Source organism: Gymnoscopelus braueri (assembly GCF_963280865.1).
Source record: "Gymnoscopelus braueri genome assembly, chromosome: 3".
NCBI lineage: Eukaryota > Metazoa > Chordata > Actinopteri > Myctophiformes > Myctophidae > Gymnoscopelus > Gymnoscopelus braueri.
This window is the reverse complement of record NC_137612.1, coordinates 18,132,577-18,157,206: the sequence shown is the minus strand read 5'-3', so window position 1 is coordinate 18,157,206 and position 24,630 is coordinate 18,132,577. Positions and strand designations below refer to the sequence as shown.

Below are 24,630 nucleotides of genomic sequence, written 5' to 3'. Positions count from 1 at the left end.
AGACAAATATGTAATGAACTGAAGACCATTGTTAAAGTCTTGGCAGGAGAATCGGTTGCTCAGAACGCAAGAGCGTTGTAATACAGTAATTTGTAACCCTTCATTTGTTTCTTAGACGTCATATTTACTTACACAGTGTGATGTTTCTAGTCGTCTGATGCTGCAGTGATATGGAACCTGCTACAAGGGAGAGCAGGGGGTGTACAAGTCAAACTACTCTGACAATGACTGGGACTGACGTCAATGCAGGAAGGTTCTGGCTGAAGTGTCAGGTTGAAGGCGTAAAATGGATGGTGTTTGGCTCAGTTCTACACTACCACACTCCATTGCCCTCATTATTATTGCATCCAAATCTACAAGACGCCTCAGTTACAAGAGTTGATTTTGAACTCATTTTGCAGAAAGTATACCACCTATTTACTATTATTACTATTAATAAAGAATCCCAGTAATTGTTTGAAGGGTAAACATTTATTTTCAATTCAATTTGCATCAGCAGGTTGCAGAGATAGTGGGCCGTCACTTTTGTCAGGTGGCTTGTGGCTGGATTGTGACGTTTGTGTAGCTGTTTGAACCACAGCACATCCTGTTTCTCTGGCACGGCCCGTGCGGTTTTAATAATGAAAAATGTACTTCCGTCATTTCCATTGAACCAGTGTGTGGCAGGGTCTTTGGTTCATGACGACACTCTTGAAAATTTACTGGAAGTGTTTTCACTTTAAATTACAATGGAAGGGAAGTGGGGTGAGCCACTAAAGCCAGGAGCAGTTGCCGTAGTATGCCGTTGTTGCTAGTCAGATTCAAAACAGGGAACTGGGCTTTTTGCTGAAGATACTTTTGACTAAATGGTGTTTAAAAAAAAGTATTGCATCATTTCAGCTGGAACTGATTGCAACAAGTAAATTTTATGATTCCTGCGCATCGTCCTGCTTTTTTGTTTTTATCCGAGGTCATACATAACGAACTTTCTTTACACCTGACGACGTTCATATACGTGAGTGCATCGTCACTTCATAGTATTGCAATGTACACAGAATAATACAAATTTGCATTGAAGTGTAATTTGCTTATCAAAATGGTAAAAGTTTCAGAATGAGTGTGCATACCTCATTATCTTTGCGTTGTGTGATTCCCCTTGGCCTCCTGTCTGACCCAGGCCTGGTTTGTGGTGCATTATGGTCACCGCACTAAAACTCAACCACTGAAACCCGGGGACTTTTTCAGCCCAGTTTTGAAGCACTGCGCTGATGGCAGCCACGGCAACAGGTGCTATGCTGCATCCTCCCATCCACTCAGACTGCCTAGAATCAGCGGTTATGCTCTTGCTATAACTCAAGAGATGCTCTAACACAAGAGAGTGCGGCTGAGTGATTGTGCGCCTTTAGTAAACAGTATCAGGTTTGTACATTTAAAAAGTCTGCAAGATAGACTAATTCACATGACCTTGGCTTATTTTCAGACAGGTTCACACTGTGCATAATAAGAGTGGTATGTGGTGGCCAAGTGCTGGAGGAGATAGAAGGGTGAAAGAATGTAGCCAAGTGGCCTTTGGCTGCTCGCCTGTTTGAACACAACAGCTACTCTTTAGTTATTCTTCTCCATTTGTATGAGATTGAAGGACATTTAAAAAATGCTTTTCATTGGCAATTCACAAGTCATTTCATTCTGACAGTTACATGCTGAGAGCTACTTCTAAATTCTAAAAGAATAGATGAAAGCTCAAGTGCAACAAATGAACAGTCCTAAAACTTAACTGTTCACTACAAATGTGAGATACATTTTATTTTGGCTGTTGTGTTAAATGTGTCATGCTAGTACACACTGGAAATTGATCAGGATCGGTCCGCCTCAACCCTGTCATTACTGTGCTTGACAGAACAGTAGACAACTAACCCCCAATTAGTCTAACATACCTAAAAGGAACACAAGTGAATTACCGTATATACTTAAGGATGGTATTTGTAGTAAAGGTTTTTTAATTTGTGATACTCAACCTCAACTCCTATGCCACAACAGCTCAATAAACCAAGAGCACATGACACGATTGTTACTAGTGCTATTCACACTGTTTCTACTTTACCAATAGTCTAGTATCAAACTTGACGAATTACTTCCACCAGATTATTACATTAATTTATTGGCCGAGCTGAAATGCAGGCAATGTAGTGGGTATTTCTGACGGGAAGCTTCATAGTCTTTTTCACGGCAATGTATTGGCGGCATTACATGTTCCTTATAGTGCGAACATAGAACATCACTTTACCGGTTAGCGTCATGATGTTGAGAAAGAGAGAGTGTCAAGCGAGAGAGCGTGCCCATGGTCGAGCGAGCTTTGGTTTTAGCAAGAGAGAGACCGTCACTCACCACATTGGTGAGTGACCGTCACACAGAGAGACTGTCAGGACCACATTGGAAACCAGTGTTTCATTACGCTTTTATGTGTTTATCCTGGCTTTAAGTTATATCGTGATTACTTAAATTAAATAGTACTTAAATTAAATAGTACTTAAATAGTCCATTTCTTTTACCAAAATCAAATCACTTTAAGTTACTTCCCCATAAATGTCAGAACTGTGAGTCTTCTAATCTAGTGGACATAATGACCCTGTGGTTACACAGTAAAAGTTCACTTGAGAGTGTACAAATGGAACCAAATGGACCCTTGTACACTCTCCGAGTTAAATGAACACTCAGGACTTTGCTGTGTAGCATGCTTCGTTTCAACTTGGGGTTATGAGGTCATGTGTGTTTATTCCAATGTCACCAACACATAAACAGTTTTCATGTGAGATCATGCATGCATAATTAAATGAAGACTTTCTCCATCTTGGATTTTCATAAATTGCCATGCCAAGTTGAGTCCCGATGACAGAAATGAATAGCGGGCAATGTCTTTGACTATAATGAGACTATACACAAAATAACTGATGTCAGAGATAAGTGGAATTTGTTAAATGGGTGGAGGGATTACTAGGGTGCCCCTTGACATCCATGTGATTTTAATATGGAAAGTCCCTTAAGATTAGTTGGAATGCACTTTTAGAATAGGCTTGATATCACTGTGCACATAGATAAAGAAACAAAGAGAGGGTCTTTTGTAGAAAAACAGTCAAAGAGGCCTTTGCGTGCCAACTGAGTCACTAACAAATACTTGATGTCATTCAGAATTAATGTAATATTTAAGCCAATGTCCATGGAATTAAGGTTTTTGCCCAGTTTACTTGGGAAATGTAATTGAATTAGTTTAATTAAGCCCTTCCTATACATGCACAATTTACTTCAATTAAAATAAATGTATATGAAGAAGATTAGTATGTTTTTTTGCTCTCATTAACATTTCGACAATAAAGTATGTGTTTCCTGTATTGACCTAACAATCACAACCTTACATGTTTCTGTTGACCTAGGAACACAACCTGGACTGGTTCCCTCGGATGAGAGCCATGTCCCTGGTCAGCAGTGATGCAGATGGAGAGCAAAATGAGATCAGGAGTCTGCAGGAGAAACTGGAGTCTACCATGAAACTGGTGTCCAACCTTTCAGGGCAGCTGACCGAACTAAAAGAACAGGTTTGTCAGTTGTGCATCACACGAGAGATACTTTTATGACATGTTTGACTCCACAATGGCCCCTGTATATTTGAGAGATGATCAGCAACGTTGGTTATTGACATGCATAACAAGCATCGCTTGGGGTGTGTTTGTTGCAGCTGCTTGCCCTTCAGATGCAGAGCTTACTAAAAGCAGAATGCAATGAGTCATAGTGTATAACACAGCTCATGGGGCTCTCAACCTGATTTTATTTGCGTCATGAAGTGAGGACCCATATTGAATTTGCATGCACCTCATTGTGGGCTTGTTTGCTAAAATGGGAAGACAATATTATTTTTGAAGTATTTTCCCTGAACATGTCGAGTAAGGGGTTTAGGAAAATATAGTAAGGAAAGGTAAAAAATATTATGACAAAAATAATGGCTTACATTTTATCAGACTGGATTGTGGAACAATTGTCTTCCTAACTTAACCGTTCAAACATTTATATATTCAACAATTTTAATAGGACGGCTCACTATGTTTTTTGCCAACACTGGCCTTTCAATCTGGATTTAATTATTTTAGTGTTTATGTTTTTGTTTTTAGTTTTTTACTAAAATGTTGATATTAAAATATCCATCACCTTAATGCTAAATCAAGTAATTTCCACGTTTATCCTTTGGCCTGTCAAACGGTATCTCCTAAACAGAACTGTAAAAGTGAAGGTTGAAATGAGGAAGTGAATGTTACGTGATGTTTTGACCCAGACAAATGGGGCAAATGCAAATGATTGTTGCATCATTCACTCTTCATTCCAAATAATTGTTGCATCACATCATTTAAAATAAATTAGGGATTTTCTGCAGTACTCATTTTAGTTGGTTTGCGTCTATGCAATTCTAATACCCTTCTTTCCAATGCGATTGCACAGATATATCTGTCAATTTTTACTTAAACATTTCCATTAATTGGGGCTTCTTTCCATCACATGCCCTTTCCGGTTCGTTGTCCTTGACGATCTTGTGTATACCCTGTGACACTCATACTATATTAGAACCCAAAATCTAAATTGTAAGCCAAAGAAAAAAAACAAAGGTTTTCTGTGTTACATCATTCCAAAGAAATTGCCTTAATTAGTGTATAAAGAAGGCCGACATTCTGGCATCGAGTTCAAACGGTGACCACTTGGAAAAAAAATAATTCTAACACTTTCTTCTTGATAGGATTATATCTCTTAAAATACTAATTTCAGGACCACGCTTTCCTCTCACCTTTGACATTATTGTCTTTCAATGATGCACCATCATCACTTGATGTTACACGTACCTCACTGAAACCCCCATGCATGTTCCTCTTGATATAAAGGTTAAAAACTGAGTTACGATATGACTCACAGGCTGTTCTTGATCACTTGAAATTTCTTTCAACCGACTTTCTGTATTAGTACAGTATATACTTTGGCTTTCGTCAGAGTCAAACATCCTGAATGAGTAGGCCAGCAGGACTTCAGATGAAATTCTTTCACTGTTTGCTCTCTGTTCCGTGTGGGTAGTGTTTGCATCGAATGCGAGATTCTCCAAACTAGAAATATGACGATGCAAAACACAACCTCTGAGGTACTGTAGACCTGACAAACAGGCAGACCGTAGCCTATAGTCCAGTGGAAGAGCACTGCAGTTGGACTTGACTGCTTTAAGACCCGGGTGATATACTGAACATGTCCGTCATTTATTTTATTTTCCCTTTTAGATGACAGAACAGAGGAAACAGAAGCAACGAATTGGACTACTAGGACATCCTCAGCACATGAACGTCAACCCTCAGCAGCCCGCATAAGGTCAACATCTCCTCCAGTTTACCCAAACGGCCCTGAGGCACCTGAGCATAGTGGCCAGAGAGCAGAGTCATTAATCAGAGCCAGGTGCCACATAATGTATACTTAACTGTAGCTACTACAGAGTGAGTGTGAGTACATTAGTTAGTGATAGTCATATGTTGCTAATTTACTCCCATGCAGGTTCTAGATGAAAAGATTCAACACACCCCTAACTATTCAATCTATTTAGCACTGGTGCCAAATGTTTTCTATGTATTAATTGGATTTGTCATTACATGGCCTTTACTGGGTTTAACTTGAAACAACAGAACCGATTGGGACAGCAAGATATAGTCCCATCTGAGGCTTGTTTTCTATGTATACTACCTGTATAACAAGCAGTATTTAACATCTCACTTTTGTATTTTGTGCAATATCAAAACTTAAATATGCAACCTTGTTGCTGTGTAGATTTAAGTTTGGTAATCCATGTCTTACTTCATAGTGAGAGACAATAGTTTTTGTTTTATGTTTGTTTTTGTACTTTTTGGCTTGGGTAAAATAGAGATCTCTTGGTTTTGTCTTTATTTAAGAAGAAAATAGAGATAATTAAGATGTTGGCCTGCCTAATTTTACTTATTTTTTATTTTACTTGTATTATTTATTAAAACTGTCCTACTTCTAATGTCTTAAAAGCACTAAGTAGAGGTAATATATTGTGTGAGAGCATTATGTATGGTTTTGTTTTCTCTTGCCTGTGAAAATCCAACAGCATCCTGTGTCATGCTCACGTATTTTATGACACATTTACTTTTGTTATTTAATTGGGATCTAAAATACATTTAGGATATGCTCGTCAATCAAAACTAGAACAGTATCTGTCATGCACCTGCAATTTGCGCAGGAGTCATATTTACATCATGTTTTGTAAAGATTGTCGGATTAATTTCTCAGATTTTTCCTGTGTTACGGCAAAAATGTTCCATTTGTGCCTGAAAGATTTGTCCCTTTTTGAGTTTGATATAAATGTGTTATTTATGCATAGCTTTTGTCTTAAATGTTCCATAGTAATGCATAGACATGCAATTAGGAAATGAGTTTGATTTTCTTTTTCATTTGAGGAAAGGGGATTCTATTTGTTATTTGTACATAGATTCTGTTGCTCAAACCATTGCTTTTGTATAGGGACATAAGTGTCCTGAAAAGAAATACAAATAAAATAATGGTAATAACATCAGGGGGAAGTGTTGCTGAAAATTAATGTTCATATAAGTAAGAAAGGCTTTTGTCAATTTGTATATTAAAGTAGAATTATTTATTAAAACTGGTGTAATTATCCTTTACTTCCTGCAACAAGTTTTGGCTTCACACTAACACAGAACATACTGTATGTATTGTATATATACTGTATGTACTGTACATAGTGTTGCTTTAGGTCTATTAGATATCTATATTATAGACAACTTGAAATGTACTTTTCAAATTATAATGGCACACCTTTATGCTGAAACGGAAATATGATTCAAATATGATGGATATATGATCATTTATATATAGCCTATTTATATAATTGGTAAAATAAAATGCATTTATGTTCATTTCCACTACACAAGTAATTTGAAAGGTAGCAATAATATCTAACCTCTAATACGACATTATAATTGTTTTTGGTAAACACATATTAAAGCTATAATGTTTTACGCACTGATGTTTCAAGCACAGAAACGTTTTCCAAAATATATCTAAATGAAATAACAAAATTATTATTGAGTGTAGGCCACATAAGCTTAAATGTAAGGCAATATAAAGTGATTTCTTATGTCTTAGACAAATGAAAGTAGGACATGATAGTTTTCTGTTTTCCGAGTAACCAGTTGTGTCAACTGGAAGTTAACTGGAAAAAAAGAAAATGTCTATCAAAAACAGAAAATATGTGTAACTGTCTAGAATTAAAAGTGCATGTCCTGTGAAAATGGGGACTTTCCTGAAAGAGTCCCGCCATATAATAGTTTACTGAGCTCTAATAACGTAATTAGCCTTCAAAAAGGCTAATTTACTCTTTTGCGGTCATGAGGCCCCATGACAGTAAAGTCATGGGGCCCTCTGCTAAGTCCCATATTAATGGGACACCTTAAAATTATGCTTCTGGCATTAGCTTTCTGCTTTTCTATTTTAAAACAACTTTGGGCTACATACAGCCAGGACAGTAAAGCATGCATGTCAGCTGGCATTGAGTAGGCTAGTTTAGGCTATAGCTACTTAATTTCTGCTGCTGAATATTAATCACGTGGCTCTTCAGACTAAACATCAGGATGATGTGTAGGCTACACTCTACACAAAACGAATATCTTTCAATGCTGGAATAGAGGACATTTCTGATTTAGCAAATAAAACACACGAAAAAACTGACGTCATATGCAGTGTACGCAGTGTATACAGTGCAGTTGTAGTAAGCTGGACTTAATTCACACTGTTATAAGCCCATCATCCACCAAAGCCATGAACTGTCCGTGACTGTATAGCAGTGGCACAAAGTAACTAAGCACATTTACTCGAGTACTGTACTTAAGTACACTTTTAGGGTATTTTTTACTTTACTGGAGTATTTCCAATTTTCAGTACTTTTACTTCTACTCCACTACATCTCAGAGGCAAATATTGTACTTTTACTCCACTACAATTATTTGAAAACTTTAGTTACTAGTTACTTTGTATATTCTGATTATTATTACAAAACATACATTAACCACTTCAGCCCTGTATACATTACGGCCATTTGAGGCATTGTGAGCTTGTAGATCTGCTATTTTCAAAGGATTTTTTATACATTTTATACATTTAAAAACTTGTGAAATGGGACATTTTGCATAATGAGTACTTTCTAGTTTTGGTACTTTAAGTACATTTTGATACCAATACTTTTGTACTTTTATTCAAGTACATTTAGTATTCCAGACTTTTACTTGTAACAGAGTGTTTCTACATTGCAGTATTGATACTTTTACTTAAGTAAAGAATTGGAGTACTTTTTCCACCAGTGCTGTATCGTGCCTTGCCTATAAATAGTACTCGCAAGAATAGTCTGCAGGAGACGTCGGCGCGTGTAACCAGACAGGCAGACAGACAGATCTGTGCGTGGGTGACGTCAGCGGCAGGGATCCTGCTGCCATGAGGAGCTCAACGTGACAGGACAGTCAGTACAGCCGGTGGCAACAAACATCCCCACACACACACACACACACACACACACACACACACACACACACACACACACACACACACACACACACACACACACACACACACACACACACGTCTCTGTCGGGTGGAAACCTCACAAGTCCAAAACTGTTACTTTTCAGGAAATGGAAAACAATAACAGTGGATCCACTGTATAGTTATTATTTAGTCAAATTAAGCTCTTAAACGTTTCATTGGTTACATGTTTATAAAACCCACCCCACTTTCACTTAACATTTTTTTAAACAGACTTGCAAAAATAGCAGATCTACAAGCTCATGTTGTGAGCCTTTAGATCTGCTATTTTTGCTACTTTTGTGTGACACTGTAGTATGCCGAAGCTTAGGGGGAAAAGTTGAAATATATGGAGATACGAGGTTTCTGACCAACAGACTCATCATCAGCATCACAGCGTAGGTGCACGTGTGGCTTCAGATGGGTACAGTGACACGTAACACCGATGTTCGCTTCACGGTTGGCGACCACCCACCACGACACATGCGATGCGATGCAACAGATTATGCACCATCATTATCTGCACACACAGGGGTCCTTCTATGTTTGGGGTGTTTTGATCACTCCCGTGCAGTGCACACATGCCTGCTTCACGAGAATCCTTTTACTGTTTAGCCCACAAATAAACTCTGAAGTCGACTTTAACACAGGTTACAAGTTTTAACACGTTTACAGGTTTCCACATCTGCACAGATGTGGTTGTCAGTCATTCACTTCACTCTATGATCACTTGCCACAATTTAAAATATAAATTTAGTAGGTAGTAGGCATACATACTATTATTATTATTACATATATATAATATATATAATAATATATATATATGTTTCTGATGTTTTTCCACTCACCACAATTTAAAATATAAATATAGTAGGTAGGTAGTAGGCATAGGCCTACATATTATTGTAAAATTTGTCATTTTATTAATATATATATATATGTTGCTGATGTTTTTTCACTCGCCACAATTTAAAATATAAATATAGTAGGTATTAGGCATGGGCCTACACATTATTATTTATTTCTATTCATTTTTTTGTCATTATATATATACATATTTTTTATGATTGTTGTTGTTTGTTGTTTTTCATTTGAGTGAAGCCTAGACACTTATTGATGTAGGCCTGTAGTTAAACATTTGACAAGAGTATTTTGAGTTTACCAGTATGCTTATTTTGGTCCGTTATCAAGTGCACTGTCAACATACGGAACGGAATTCTGCCCTACTTTCAATGTCTTAGTACAAAACAAACGTGGTCAGGTCGCACGTTCCGCCCTGCATGGCTTTCTGTTTGTAATGTGCGTGGTAACCGGAAGACTCGCCCCTAAACACGCTCGCCCCCAGTTTTTTCACGGACCGCTCGCCCCAAGAGGTTCTTGTATTTGTATTTGTTTGACTGTATCCTCGCTCGGGACGGGAACCCATGCGTTTTTTGTTTTTGTTTCAAGTTTGACTGAGGATAAGGTTAGAAATAAGTTTAGGGTTAGGCATAGTTTTTTTCATTGTCATGTGATGTTTCAGGGCTAAGTTTTACTGAGGTTATAATAAGTTTAGGAATAAAGATTTTGGCACCGTTTTACTGAGGTTACGTTTAGGAATGAATAATAAGGTTAGGTTTTAGGCATAGTTTGACTGAGGTTACGTTTAGGAATAAGATTAGGTTTAGGGATAGTTTTACTGAGATAAAGTTTAGGCACAAGGTTAGATTTATGCATAGTTTTACTTTTACTGAGGTAACGTTTAGGAATACCACCAGACCGTTCCGAGCCCGCCAGATTTTCCCCGGAGCGACTGTGTTTAGGGGCGAGCGTTTTGGTATTCATGTGCGTACTGTAAAACAGCCAGGTCGGAGGCGCGTTGTGGTACACGGGACCCGCTGCTAGACACAGGGAGGGAGGGAGGGCTGTTCTCGTGCACAGGCAGCAGCCGACAGAAATGGGTTGTACTCCACACGGCTTGAAAGCGCCGTTCGACACGTGAGCCTCATGTGACGACGCTGGGTCAGTCTCTCTCTCCAACCAACAGAGACGTGCCCGTAGTCACAGGGTTTATTTAACACGTCGTCAACACCGCCCTCCTCTCACACACACAACACATTGGAGGCTCCTGAAACTCTTACTGACGAGCTTGGATCTCAGAGTGACAACACCGCATTTTGCAGCGCGCTCTATAAGACTGGAAACTCTAAGGAAGAAAAACCTAGAATGATTGGATAGAAAGAACGACATAGACATACTGTTGTTACTTGTTATCAGCCCGGGAGCATAGTATTTGCTTCGTTTTTTCCCCCAACATTGAAGCTTCTACTACAGAGGCACATTTTGAACGCTTTTTGAAGGATTTAAAAAAACAGACAACAAACAAACAAAAAAACTTGGGAATCGATAGATCGGAGATGGAGAGGATTACAAGTGCTCAACCGCCACCTTGTATGCCAAAACACCCAGCGATGGATATGTCAGAATCAGATATGCAGGGGTAAGGATTGCATTATTGAAACATTATTCTATTTTATTTTATTCTATCTTATTCTATTCTATTAATATGTAGCTTACATTGTAATATTATTTTTTATCAAATGACTAATCCAAATTATGTCTATTTCCCTCCAAAGAATGGATCATTTCCCCATGTACATGTACAAACCCAGGAGGGGCTTGAAGCGCGGAGATGACAGCAAGGTAAAGTTAACTTACTTGAAGCAGCACTGCATTCTGATTCGCAATATTGTGCTATAAATACTATGGATATGTATCATATGTTTAGTTTATCCATTCCTGTTTTGTGTGGCCTTCATTGACAATATTCCTTATTTTATCCCCTCTGCAGGAGACACACAAGTTGCCTCACAGGTTGATTGAGAAGAAAAGACGTGACAGAATCAACGAATGCATTGCTCAGCTCAAGGATTTGCTGCCAGAACATCTCAAACTTACAGTGAGTTGCAGTTGTCTATCTAGATATGGCATGTGTGCTAACAATCAAAAGTTGAGACGCCACATAGTATGGCTTCAGAGACTTAATAAAATACTAAATCCTTATCTTTTTTTTTGTTTAGTTTTTAATATCCAGTCATTACACACACACACACACACACACACACACACACACACACACACACACACACACACACACACACACACACACACACACACACACACACACACACACACACACACACACACACACACAAATATATACAAATATATATAATATGTACAAATATATATAATATATATATATATATATATATATATATATATATATATATATATATATATATATATATATATATATATATATATATATATATATATATATAATACATTCATTTACATTTAATTTGTTTTAAGTGTTTGGTAAAAAAAACAAAAACATTAATTGATATTTTTTAGAATCTTGTGATTCATTTCTTAAAATATAACAATGTTATAAAAACGTTTTTTTACATTACGATATACTGTTTGACGTTGTCTTACACGTGCGTGAATTACCAAGCTTCACGCCCCATAGAGGCTTGTCCTTCTCTGTTCAGCTGCTGAATGTGTTACATAAGAAAGATCAACATGCTTATCGAAGGTCTTCCTGTTTTAGACGCTGGGTCATTTGGAGAAAGCAGTGGTGTTGGAGCTCACTCTCAAGCACGTGAAAGCCCTGACCACGCTCCTGGAACAGCAGCAGCAGAAAATTATTGCCTTGCAGAATGGCTTGCAAATTGGTAAGTTTGATCCCATGATATAGTATTGATTAAAGTGTAGGCCACATAAGTCAATTGGTACAACAGACAACATCCTTCTACATCTTATATCTTAGATCTTCTGTTTTTTAAATACTTGACTGAACCACTGATGACATTGGACAGATCAGAGCTAGTTCTGTGAAAATGTTGTTGAATTGCAGTTGAACTTGACTAATAAACAACCATTTCTGACCCTACAGTTGACCACGGTGGAGACAGTGCAGAGGACAATGAGGAGATGTTCCGCTCCGGCTTCCACTTATGTGCCAAGGAGGTTCTACAGTACTTGGCCAGCCAGGAGAGCAGCAGGGACCTGACGCCATCCCATGTCATCAGTCACATTCACAAAGTAGCAGCTGAAGTCCTTCAGCATCCAGCAAGCCCGCGTTCAGATGAGCCCGTCCACAAAGTCCCCGAGAAGTTGGAGAGGCCCACTGGGCAGCCCCCGCGGTCCTCTAAGAACTCTGTATCCGTCATTCAGCGGACGTATCCCCACGGAATAAGCGAGCAGAGCGGCAGCGACACAGACACAGACAGTGGCTATGGGGGTGAACACGAAAAGCGGTCAGGATACTGTGCCAAGGATGGGATGGCTCTGGCAGAGCGGGTGGCAGGTGCCATCAAGCTAGAGGGCGATGAGCCCCGAGCCAAGAGGTTCAGATCTGACTCCTCAGAAGACGATAATGTCTCCGTGCAGACAGTGGGAGGTCCCGGCAGCTACATGAGCTTCTCCCCCAACCAGTCACCATTTTGCATGCCCTTCTACCTCATCCCCCCCTCGGCTGCAGCGGCGGCGGGGTATCTGCCCATGTTGGAGAAATGTTGGTATCCTGGAGGCATGCCCGTTATGTACCCGGGCATGAGTGCCTCTGCAGCTAGCTTGCCTCGGGACACCCTCCCCTCGTCTCTGGTGCTGTCCCCTCGGGCAGGTTCCCCTGTGCCGCACCAGACCCCAATGGATTCTCCTGCACTCCTCCAAGCTTTAAAGCAGGTCCCCCCAATGAACTTGGAAACCAAAGACTAAATGTATTCTCTTTTTCTCCTCTCTCTCTCTCTTTGAATCCTGCCCTCTGAATGTTAAAGAGGTTGAACAGTTCACCCACTGGGTAGCCTCCCGGCGAGGAAAAGCAGGGACTAAAGCACTGGTATCTGTCCAACATCACAGCAGTCGTTTGGCCCGTCAACTCTCTCCCTCTTTGTCAAGAGCTAGCGGTGACTCTGATTCAGAACACTGATCATCACCGCCCCTCTACCATCAGCTCTTCAATACAGTCTACTGAAAGGGAATAATTGGGGGTGGAGGGGAGGCACCCTCAGGTTTTTCCCAAATGCGAAGGCTCACAGATCACCTGCTGGATAGCTCTGAAACTCTGTGAAGACTGTTTGTTTCAAAGATGTTGAGGACTAGAGACTTGGAGCACACCATGTTCTCTGAACACGGTGTTGAATATCAGAGGTAAATCCAGAATGTGATGCACAGAGATAGCCCCTCCACCCTTTACCACCAGTCTAACATGCCCTTTGCACGCACGCACACGCACACGCACACACACACGTACACACACACACACACACACACACATACACACACACACACACACACACACACACACACACACACACACACACACACACACACACACACACATGCACGTATGCACAAACACACACACACACCGGTCTGTAATGAATGTATAGATTTGAACAAAATGCCCTGCATCTGTAGCTCCACCGCGTCCAAGAAGCCATTCTCTACACTAGAATGTTACCAAATCAATGTCTGGTTCATGGTGACCGGAGTTGTCACAAATTATATCGCTCCTTTCTCCCACCAGCTACCTTCCAGCTAAATGGACGCAACTGTTTATTATTGTTCGAAGCATTCAGGGCGTCGTCAGTGTACAAGGTGTGTCACTCATGGATGTCACAGAGTGATGCAGCTACGTATGCTTTTTTTTACATTTTACTTTGTTAATGTGACATATTCTAATTTTTGTGCAAATAGTTGGGAGTTCCTGTGAAGTAAATGTCTTGTAATTATTTTTGTTTATACGACTTGTACATCTCTATTTTTGATACGTGACCCACTGAGTGTATTTGCGTTGCTACTAGAGGAAGTTTGGGTAGTCCTTTGCTGTATGTATGCCAAGAGAACGTGTACATAGCATTATGCTCAACCTCATTTACATCATGCTCGTTAATTTCTGGTCAAGTTAAGTCTGACCTTAGTTCATGCTGTTGCCTTTACTTGTTTATAGCAGACACAAACATGACACATGTCTAATTGCGTTTGTATTAATTCTTGAGTCTGTGGCAAAGAGGAGAGTGAATGTAATGTTCAAATAAGAATAATAGTTTTGTATAGGAAGAGGTACTTGGGATTTTTATTTTGAGATGTAACACAAGGTTGCTTGTTGTACATATTTTATCTATAAAGTATTGTTGATATACATTAAAAATATTAATAAAGCTTTTTTTTCCTGTGGAAATTGATGTCTGTGTTTCAGTTCAAGACGGCTTTAACAGTTCAAGAGAGATCCTCATAACAGCATATCCTTACATAACACATAACTCATAAAGCAGCCGTGTCTGTGTAAATCAATAGCAAGGCTTAGATTACAAGTACTAAATAGTTACAATATTGGATTTATAATAGAGCTTTACATAGAATGTTGCATGCTGCATGGAATCTGTAGAGTGAATTCTTTGATGGATAAGTAGTATTTGATATATTTAATATACAAGCTTTCAAATAGCCTTCTATAAATTGTGAATATTAGGATTGAATGTAGCGAAAGATCATGTTTTCTACTTCCATAATTACACACACTTTTTGATACTGACTAGTAGTTATGTAAATCATGATAGCCATTTAGAAGGTAGTTGTTTCTGCATATATTGTGAACAATTACATTTACAAGCATATAATAAAAGACTGCCAACAAACAACATCTAACTTTGTTGGGGGAAACTGTCATATTGTTATTAAAAGTACACTGAAAAAGACCTTTGGGTATACGGTGGTACAGTAAACTACACTACATGCAAGTTCCAAAGTTTTCTGATTGTTCTGGGGAGGGGCAGACCATGCCTTCTGCAACTTGAGGACAACATGGATGTAAATGGCTGATATTCTCAAATGGAAAGTGGAAAATGTTTATTATTTTCTATTTACTTTCACATCCTTTCTATTTTGTTTTCACATCTAATGATATCTAATTGTTTCTCTGTAATTGTAGTGAAAGCAACAAAACATGGCCAATGCAGTAAATGAAACCTTTATAATATACAGCAGAACGGGACATACATAGGCTACAAATAACAGATCAAAACTATTGCGACAGCGCCCCCTCCTGTCCTGTTCGTGCTTCTGTCGTGGATTTAATTAGGCTTCCACTGGGTTTAAGGTACGCAGCACCACCATGCGACTGCTGGCTGCAACGACTGAATAAATATATTTAAAAAAACTGAATAATTGTTAAATAGATTTATTCTCGCAGTTCCAACATTATAACTCAGAATTCTGAGTTTTTTTTCGTCATGATCTTGCCTTTATATCTCACACGAGTTTTTCTACCCTCACATCATCATAGCATAGCATTATTACATTGTTATTATACGACACTGATCCATATGGATCATAGGATGGAAGCCTGTTTCCTCCACCGAGTAAAAATGGTGAGTAATTTGCCTATATCACAGTTGTTCGGGGAGCGTTGTATAGGCGAATGCCTGGGCTTGCAGGCACTTCCATAGTTTACTGTGCGATGCATTCAACATCTAAAATCGTGTTTATGTTCCACGCCTAGCCTTGGATCACAAGACACCGTCTTGGATGAACTTCTAAACAGTGTTTGCACTTTCTCCTTTTTTTATTCTGTATATCTACATAATCGTTTGGATTTCAAATATAAAGTGCTTACCCTATAGGCATAGATGTTACAATTATGTACGGGCCCTCAAACATACCCGTATATTCCGTATTGTTAAATAAAAAGTATTTTAAGCCGATTGGTGGCTATTTTCTCATAGAGTTATAACGTATAAAGTGCAATACACCTCCCCATCGATAGGGTCGCGTAGTTAAAAGCATAAAGGAGAAAATACGGAGAAAATGACCACCGATCGGATAAAAATGCTTTTTATTGAACAATACGGAATACACGGGTACTTAGGACTCGTACATAATTGTAACATCCGTGGCCATGGGGTAAGCACTTTATATTTGACATTTGAACGTTTATGTATATGTACGGACCAAAAAAGGAAAACATGCAAACACTATTTTGATGTTCATCCATGACTGTCACATAATATATGTATCAGGGGGGCTACGGTAATTATTCCACGCCCATATTTCGGTTCCATCCAATGATTGCAGAAGTGAGATTGAGTGTAAACACAGAATCTATAGGAACACGTGGGGGGAAACCGCCAACTTCTTTCATTTACGCATCACGCCTCGCTTCTGCCGTGGCAAAACAATAGTCTAGTTTCTCAGTGTTCACGTGGTCTACTCTCAACTTCCACCCCCAAACTACGGAAGTGTTTATGAGATGAGAACTATGTGACCCTGAGCAGACAGTTTTAGTCTATGGTTTTAGTTAGTTCTGAATGGTTCAACTTCAGTTCACTATGTGGTGTGTGCTGCTGGAGCTGCTTTTTCTTTGTCTGATCGCACCATCCAGGACTGACGTCGCTCCGCCGGTGGTCAACATCAGCCTGGATGATCCTCCCGAACTGCGATGGGAGCCCTTGTCCAAAGCATTTGACGTCAACTTCGTGAAGAAGGCAGCCGCTGAAATCATTGAGTAAGTTGCACAAATAGCACTGTGTGTGTGTGTGTGTGTGTGTGTGTGTGTGTGTGTGTGTGTGTGTGTGTGTGTGTGTGTGTGTGTGTGTGTGTGTGTGTGTGTTTAAAGAAAGTAGGCTACATTTCCCGTTTGAAAAAGGGATACAATTGCAGAGTGCAGACAACTTTAAACCAGCTGGGTGACGACTGACGAGTAAATACAGTGTAGAACTCCAAGTAGCCTATAGCCTAAAATGTTGTGCATTCAGAATATGTAGGCTGTGTGTTCACATCAAAATACTTCCAAATAACTAAACGTAAAAGTGCTTATTATGCAGAATGGCGGCCAATTAATGTGTTATTATTAATGTTGCAGGCTGCAGCTGGTATTGGAGAGCTGATCCATCCCACAGCTTTCTAGTTTTCCCTTGTTCTATTTCCAAATATTGAAAAGGCCTAGTAAAATAGATGATATATATCACATTTTCTTTTCTTTTTTTTTTTGTAGTCACACTGTTCCAAAATGGGTGCATGATGCAATTGCTCCTCTTGTGGTTGCCTTGGAAGACTACCTCCCTCAACCCTATGCAGGGGAGATCCGTGGCATGGCCTCACACTTTGGAGCAAGGCCCTCAGATATCATCCTTCTCAACTTTGCCTATGAAATATCTGCGTATGTAAGATTTCAAAACTATATGGCCATTGTTTCAGCTCTGTACATCTTGTGCAAAGTTTCTTATATGGACCCAATATATTGAAACATGGGCTCAGTATAGTATGTGAGAGCTTTATCCTCATGAATGAACACACTTTTTGTATTCCCAGATTTTGCACTAGCATTGTTGCACAGGACACAAATGGCTATTTATACCATGGCCGGAATTTAGATTACCCACATGACGTTCTAAGGAATCTGACTGTAAACTTAATATTTCTCAAGAATAACCAGGTACGTTCCAGAACTCATCCTTATCAGTTCAATGATCATTTAAAAGTGTTTATAAACTGTTGTAATTATTCTACTGAGTTGTTTAATTATTACACAATATTATTTGTCTAATTAAACATCAATAAAACACCCTTTGTGTAATAAAACATAATTGTGGAAAATGAAAGCACTAAGAAAGCCCCAAGTGATCAGATGAAGGTAATTGTTGTTGGCAAACCCTCTTAGGTGGTGTACAGTGGAACCTCATTTGTAGGCTACGTTGGCCTGTGGACAGGACAGAGCCCAAATAAGTTCACCATCTCTGGAGACCAGCGTGGTAGGTCCATACTTCACCTCATCAGCTACAGAAAGTTTTTTTTTGAGTTTTTTTGACAGTTTGTTGCTGTTTATTTGTATTCAAGCTTGCTTGTGTGTGTTACTCTGTAATCAGGTAAAGACCACTGGTGGAACTACTGGAAGAATGTGGTGTCTGCCTTCCTGTTGAGAAGAACCCCAGTTAGCTGGTTGGTGAGGGAGGTGCGTTTGTTCAAACTGAATTTGAAATTTGACCATACTAGGCGCTCCACAGCGGTAAAAGTGCCTGCTGACCACCGCAGAGGTTGTGGGTTCGAATTCACTCTGTCTATACGAACACAATATTGGCCCGTGTTCGGGGGAGGGAAGCCGGGCGGGAAGGGTGATATTTGTCATTGCATGGATTCCTACGGGCTGGGGAGGCACCTATCAGCGGGGAGTGTTGGGCGGGAGGAGTAGGATTTAGCTCTACATCTTCCCGGTGGGGGCTCTTCACTGGCAGGTATCTTTAGGATACAACAGCAGTGAAAACACACACGTGTGTGGGGAGGAATTAATTGGCATAACGACTAAATTGGGGATAAAAAGTGGTAAACCCCCCCCCCCCAAAAGTAAAGGACCATACTTGTGCATGTTTATATGCTTATATTTGAAATCTGAACGTTTATGTAGATGTACGGCCCAAAAAGGGAGAACATGTCATGCAAACACTATTTTGAAGATCATCCAAGACTGTCATGTAATATATGTACCGGGGCTAATTCCACGCCCATATTTCGGTTCCATCCAATGATTGCAGAAGTGAGATTGAGTTTGTCATGGCATGGATTGAGATTGTTTAAGTGCGTGTTCTTAGTTTACATTAATGCCAACTGACATTTTTCCAAAGCATAGTTTTAGATTTAGACATTTCTCATACTGTATTGAGCGTTTTGTCACAGTGATTGTAATTTTAAATGTGCTCTTATGCCTTTTGGTTGCATGGAGAGCTGTTCTTGCGCCTAGCAGGCAAATCACAATAGAAGTTATCTCAAGGCACTTTTCATGTAAATTAGGTATAGAGAGTACTGTTTATGGGAGGGCATGGTTGGCCGATCAAATCTTACATCCCTTTTTGGCAGCTCAACATACTGTATCTGTGATTACAGATGGTGCTTGTATTATATACATTTTGGTGCAAGCTTCATCTGCAATCTAAACTGCAACATTTGATAATAATAGTTTGGTCAAAAGAAAGGAGAATGAGGTAATTTTAGCCGCTGCTAAACAGATTTACGCATTTGTGCATCGCTGTTGCAAGTTGTGGATAATCTCTGTATGTACAGTCTGACAATGGGATAAAATATACAAATGATCAGAAATTAATCATGCTTAATATATTACCAATCCAAAGTAAAATATGCCATGGTCAGATCCATACAATGGATACATTATATCATATAATATCAACATTAGTATTATCTAAAACGACTGATGTATTTTGCGGCAATGTTCTTGTCAACACTATTTATCGCTAAGTTCTGTTGTAATCAGCACTAAGCAAGAGCTAACCGTGGCTAATGTAAGCAAAGTTGTACTCCAGGCAGACAACCAACCTGCGGATTCATGAGCCAGAGACCATTAAACTTGTACTCAGGGCCGAGTGGTTAGGGCGCGTGCTACAGTATGTGTGCGTAGTATGCTCTGATGCGACATACTAAAGCCTGTACCGCTTGTGCTATAACCACGCACCGTTTCTGTGACCAATGCGGAAGTGCCTCTCGCCTACAACAACTGCGACCAATTTTTTGGGCCGATAAAGTATAGTTTTTGACCGCGACGGTGGTGCCTCTCGTGGCTCAAGTTCGCTTGAGCTGACTCAGCCCGTTCGAGTTATGTACCGATAGGCACAGAATCGTAAATCATGTTTTGGCGAGAGCGTTTGCCCCAACTGCCACTCAAAGTGGCTACTGGCCAATTACAGCTCGTCCTTGCACAAGCGTACTGGCCAATCACAGGGTGTCCTTGCACAAGCGGTATAGGTATTGGGTACTGATGCCTGACTGCGACACCCCAGTTCAACAGGCCCGGTGGACAATTTGCTGCATGTAACTCTCTCTCCTTGTTTCCTGTCTCTCTCCACGGTACTATCAAAAATGCAGAAAAACCTGCTCACTCCAACCCATAACCTGGAAGGACGATTGCTCTGTGATTGGATAGGTAGTTGTTAGGACAATGAGGATAGATACATAAAATAGCTTGGAGGGACGATTGCTCTGTGATTGGTTAGACCGTTACTTATGCATCTATAGGGCTGGTCCTGCTGGTCCAGCCAAAAATAAATCAATAGGGAAATCAGGTAATTATTTCAGAATCCAAAAGAATTGTGGTATGCTTTCTATACATGAGTATACATGAATTGTAGTAGTCAATGGGCTAAATATGCAAACACACCAGTATTGTTCTTTAACTGAACCACTGACTTTATGTTAAACAGACCTTGGAAGAAGCTGAGGACTTTCAAGATGCAGTGATGCGGCTCTCCAAAATTCCCATAATCACTGGAGTGTATTATATTGTGGCCGGCGTGAAGGCAGGGGAAGGAGTTGTTATAACCAGGGACAGGAAAGGCCCTGCTGATATCTGGCCATTGGATCCACTGAACGGAGCGTATGTGAAACAAAGGGCCATTCAATATTAAATTGAGCAGAATGCAGTGGAAGTGGCCTTTGTCAAGTGTTGATATTACAAAATATAAAAAATATGTTCTGTTCAATTCCAGATGGTACAGAGTGGAGACAAACTATGATCACTGGGCTCCTACCCCAGGAGGAGATATTCGAAGGTCTGTGACTCATCTCACATGAGAAGTTGCAGCTATACATTCAATCATACATGTAGTACAGTAGATACAGTCTGCGTAGTTGGTTGTAAAAATACAATTATTGGGCTATATTGATGTTCCTTCTTATTTCTGTTCTTTCTTTTTCTTCCTTAAAGAGTGGTTGCCAGCAAAGCGTTAAATTTAACTGGCCAAGATCACATCAACATGGATGTACTTTATGAGGCAAGTATAGGCCAATTAAACAGTTTTATGTATTCTTCATTCCACTCCTCAGACAAATTGAGACCATGCATGTGAATTTGAATTTGCTGAACTTCAACAATGAATGAATGGATTTATAATGCAGTCTTTTCTTCCAGGTTTTGTCACTGTTTCCAGTGTGTAACGGGTAAGAAGGAAGTTATCTGTTGATTATGGCTTCATCCATTTGTTTAGTGAATCACATGACTACTTATCTCCCCTGAGTCGGGGCAGTTATGTAGACAGCATTGTTTTCGGTTCCCTTTGCCTCAAGTCAGCAGTCATGTGAGTTGGCCCTTGTTTGAGATCACAGTTAAGCTTAAAAAAAAGATGTGTCATATATTGTACATATCATATATTTTTATCTGGAGAGTTTAATTTAAATGGAGAGGTTAATTTAGAGACACTAATAAAGTACAGCATGTTAAATTATCGTATCCCAGGAAGAGCTAATGCTTTGTGTAACAGCTAATGGGGATCTGAATAAACAATAAACAATCTAGTTAAACTACTGTATCAATGCATCTTTTCATTAACATACAAAACATGCATTTTACACGTTTGCCATATATTGTAATCAGTGCTTGTGTCTGTCAAATGTCTAATGCCTTGTTTGCTGTTTTCCAGAATTACTGTGTACACAACGACAATGAGTGCAGCACTCCCTGAGAAATATAGCTCACTTATCAGACCACAGGCAATTATTGTTTTTATCTTCTCTCTCAGAACACGTTTCTCTCAAATTGATCTGCCACTGAATCGTTACATTCAAATGAAATATTAACTTTTTCTGTCTTTCCCTGTTTGTTTGAAGGGTTGCCGTTGGAGCGACTAAATCTTAAGTGTGGAGCCTTGCTGATTTGGCAGTTTGGCACAACTTCCAGAGATTATGATGGACAAACTTTTACATTAGTGTGTCAATTTGAAAATTGTCAACTTGGAAATTATGTAAATGAATTGTACTTTAGAATAACTAAATATAAGACTGGTTTATCCTCTAATTGATAAAGCCTGCTGGCCTAATGATGCTGCATGTATTAGATTACAATCATTACATAATTTTAGTTTAACACAGCTTTGAATATGTACAGTCCTGATGACATCACAGGGATGGCAAATTCAAAATATTAGTCAGTCTTAGTGCATTAGGATTTGTAGTTTGGGGATTTGTCTGCTGAACAAATCAATTGTCATTAGTAATACTCCTATCAAGTCTGAGATAATAATAAATATTAATAATTTTATGAACACAAATATGCTTTTCACAAACAAATAAATGTAATGTTTTAATTAAAAAATATATACATTAGAGCTAGTTACAATATTCTAGTCTAGTTTACTTATGTTAGTTCTGCAATGTATGCAAAGGAAATATTCGCACATCCACTTTGTCCCGATACAGGTGCATTGGACAGTGACAATTGAAGCAATCATGAAAAAAGTTTATGAACAAAAATGAACATCCTGCACACTGCTCTTGCTCAGCAGCATCAAAATTGACAGATGTTTCGGTCCCTCTGGACCTTCATCAAGAGTGTCTTACAATGTATGAAAGTTTTGCATTGCTGAGATATAAAGCCAACTAAACTACAATACCTCTTTCATGATGCACAAGCAATGTGTCAACAATTTTAGAACACAACTTTTGTTTATTTGTTTATTTATTATTATTAATAATACTATTTTTGTTACAAATAAATAATAATGCATTCATTGGTTGTGGAAGCAGTGAGCTCAGATCTAGATATAGATAGGTGATAGGTGGTCATGGGTATGGTGATGGTCCATAGAGACACACGGCCGGAAGCGGAAGGCCTACAAATCCACGCCCACTTTTGACACTCGGGGTCCGTTTCAACGATGAACTGCAGCTCTCAATGCAATCTCTATGAGAGGCATTGTAAAATACCGTCATTTCACTGGTTAACTACTGAGGCTGTAGCGATTTCTTTTGTGTTCTAATAATCTGTCCCATTTGTTTAATTTGTCCTTTTTAATGTCCCATATCTTTCATCTCGATATACTACCCACAATATACTATAATATACTCCATCAGTATGTCAAAACCGCTAGCATCGGAGATCTATATCGCATGGTATACGTCACGGACGCATCCCTTGAGGTTTTCAATACCTAGAAAACTGGCGAAAGTGGCCGTTTTCAATAGGTTTTGGTCATTATCTCTGGAACAGAAGGTCCAATCTGCTCAGTTCAAAGCTTGTTGGATGCGTGACTTTGAGGACATTAAGCGCGCAATGACACATTTTCGGGTTATTTTTATTTTTTTAGGGGAGGCCAGATCTTAGTTGGGCAGGCGACCGCCTCTCCTGCCTCTACAGTGCGTACGCCACTGGTCGGCGCTGGGCACTCGTAAAGACAGTGATGTCACTGCAATGCCCGTCTGCTGTCCACCCTCTGCTGTGTTAGCATTATGGGTAACTCGTTAAAGTGGCAAATTAAATGTGAAACACATCAACTATTAAGAAAACAAGAAGATTTGTTGACAAAGACACTCCATACATTTGGAAACATATTTTTATTTAAATCAATATCGTCTTCAGTTAATTCAGGATAATTTTAAAAGTAGGCTAACTTTCATATCCTCTCATAGGGAATGCATTGGCAGCTGCAGTTCATCGTTCTAACGGACCTCGAGTAGCGGCGCTGTCTCAAAAGTGGGCGTGAAATTTGTAGTCCCCGTGTGTCTCAATAGAGCGTCGCAGTTCCCGCCCACTTCCTGTTTTTTTTGGTGCCGGAAGAAAAAACTCAATGCATTTTTCCATTGACATTTCCAAAAATATTTATATCTATTAATTTAAGCCTCGAATCAAGCCATCATGACATGACATGAATCATGACCATAAACGTTTGATTCTGTGATTTTTTTTTTGTTGAAAACGGCAAAACAAAGGGTATTTATTAAATATAGTATATCATATAATTAAATATAAAATTTAAAAAAAATCACAGAAAAAAACGTTTTATGGTCATGATTCATGTCATCTCGTGATGGCTTGATTCGAGGCTTAAATTAATAGATATAAATATTTTTGGAAATGTCAATGGAAAAATGCATTGAGTTTTTTCTTCCGGCACCAAAAAAAACAGGAAGTGGGCGGGAACTGCGACGCTCTATTGGATGTTGTGAGTGACAGTTATATTTATAGCAGTGACCTACCGCATTCTG

The 24,630-nt window shown here is 39.2% G+C and overlaps 3 protein-coding genes across 13 annotated transcripts in view; all 3 read left to right on the top strand.

Annotated features, from left to right (window-relative positions):
- The window catches only part of itpr1b (inositol 1,4,5-trisphosphate receptor, type 1b), a 117,679-nt gene extending 111,054 nt beyond the window's left edge, over positions 1–6,625 (top strand). For all 10 annotated transcript variants that reach the window (XM_080424461.1, XM_080424465.1, XM_080424462.1 and 7 more), the window contains 2 exons: positions 3,408–3,569; positions 5,283–6,625. In XM_080424461.1, coding sequence (XP_080280587.1) covers positions 3,408–3,569; positions 5,283–5,369 — 249 coding nt within the window. In that variant the 3' untranslated portion in view covers positions 5,370–6,625. The remainder of the gene's footprint in view (positions 1–3,407; positions 3,570–5,282) is intronic.
- Positions 6,626–10,671: 4,046 nt separating this feature from the next.
- On the top strand, positions 10,672–14,827 carry bhlhe40 (basic helix-loop-helix family, member e40). The gene is made up of 5 exons (XM_080424507.1): positions 10,672–11,083; positions 11,220–11,286; positions 11,435–11,542; positions 12,200–12,323; positions 12,545–14,827. The coding sequence occupies exons 1-5, from the start codon at positions 11,001–11,003 to the stop codon at positions 13,366–13,368; spliced, it is 1,206 nt and encodes a 401-aa protein (XP_080280633.1). The 5' UTR covers positions 10,672–11,000; the 3' UTR covers positions 13,369–14,827.
- Positions 14,828–16,763: 1,936 nt separating this feature from the next.
- On the top strand, positions 16,764–23,202 carry LOC308082630 (N-acylethanolamine-hydrolyzing acid amidase-like). Of its 2 annotated transcripts, XM_080424509.1 has the most exons (11): positions 16,764–17,155; positions 17,645–17,809; positions 17,962–18,085; positions 18,311–18,401; positions 18,516–18,601; positions 20,856–21,028; positions 21,141–21,203; positions 21,359–21,425; positions 21,563–21,591; positions 22,071–22,140; positions 22,258–23,200. In XM_080424509.1, exons 1-11 carry the CDS (start codon positions 16,959–16,961, stop codon positions 22,276–22,278), a joined length of 1,086 nt encoding a protein of 361 aa, XP_080280635.1. In that variant the 5' UTR covers positions 16,764–16,958; the 3' UTR covers positions 22,279–23,200. The 2 variants fall into 2 exon arrangements, with proteins under 2 accessions (XP_080280635.1, XP_080280634.1); XM_080424508.1 differs by having other exon boundaries at positions 22,071–23,202.
- The last annotated feature ends 1,428 nt before the right edge of the window (positions 23,203–24,630 follow it).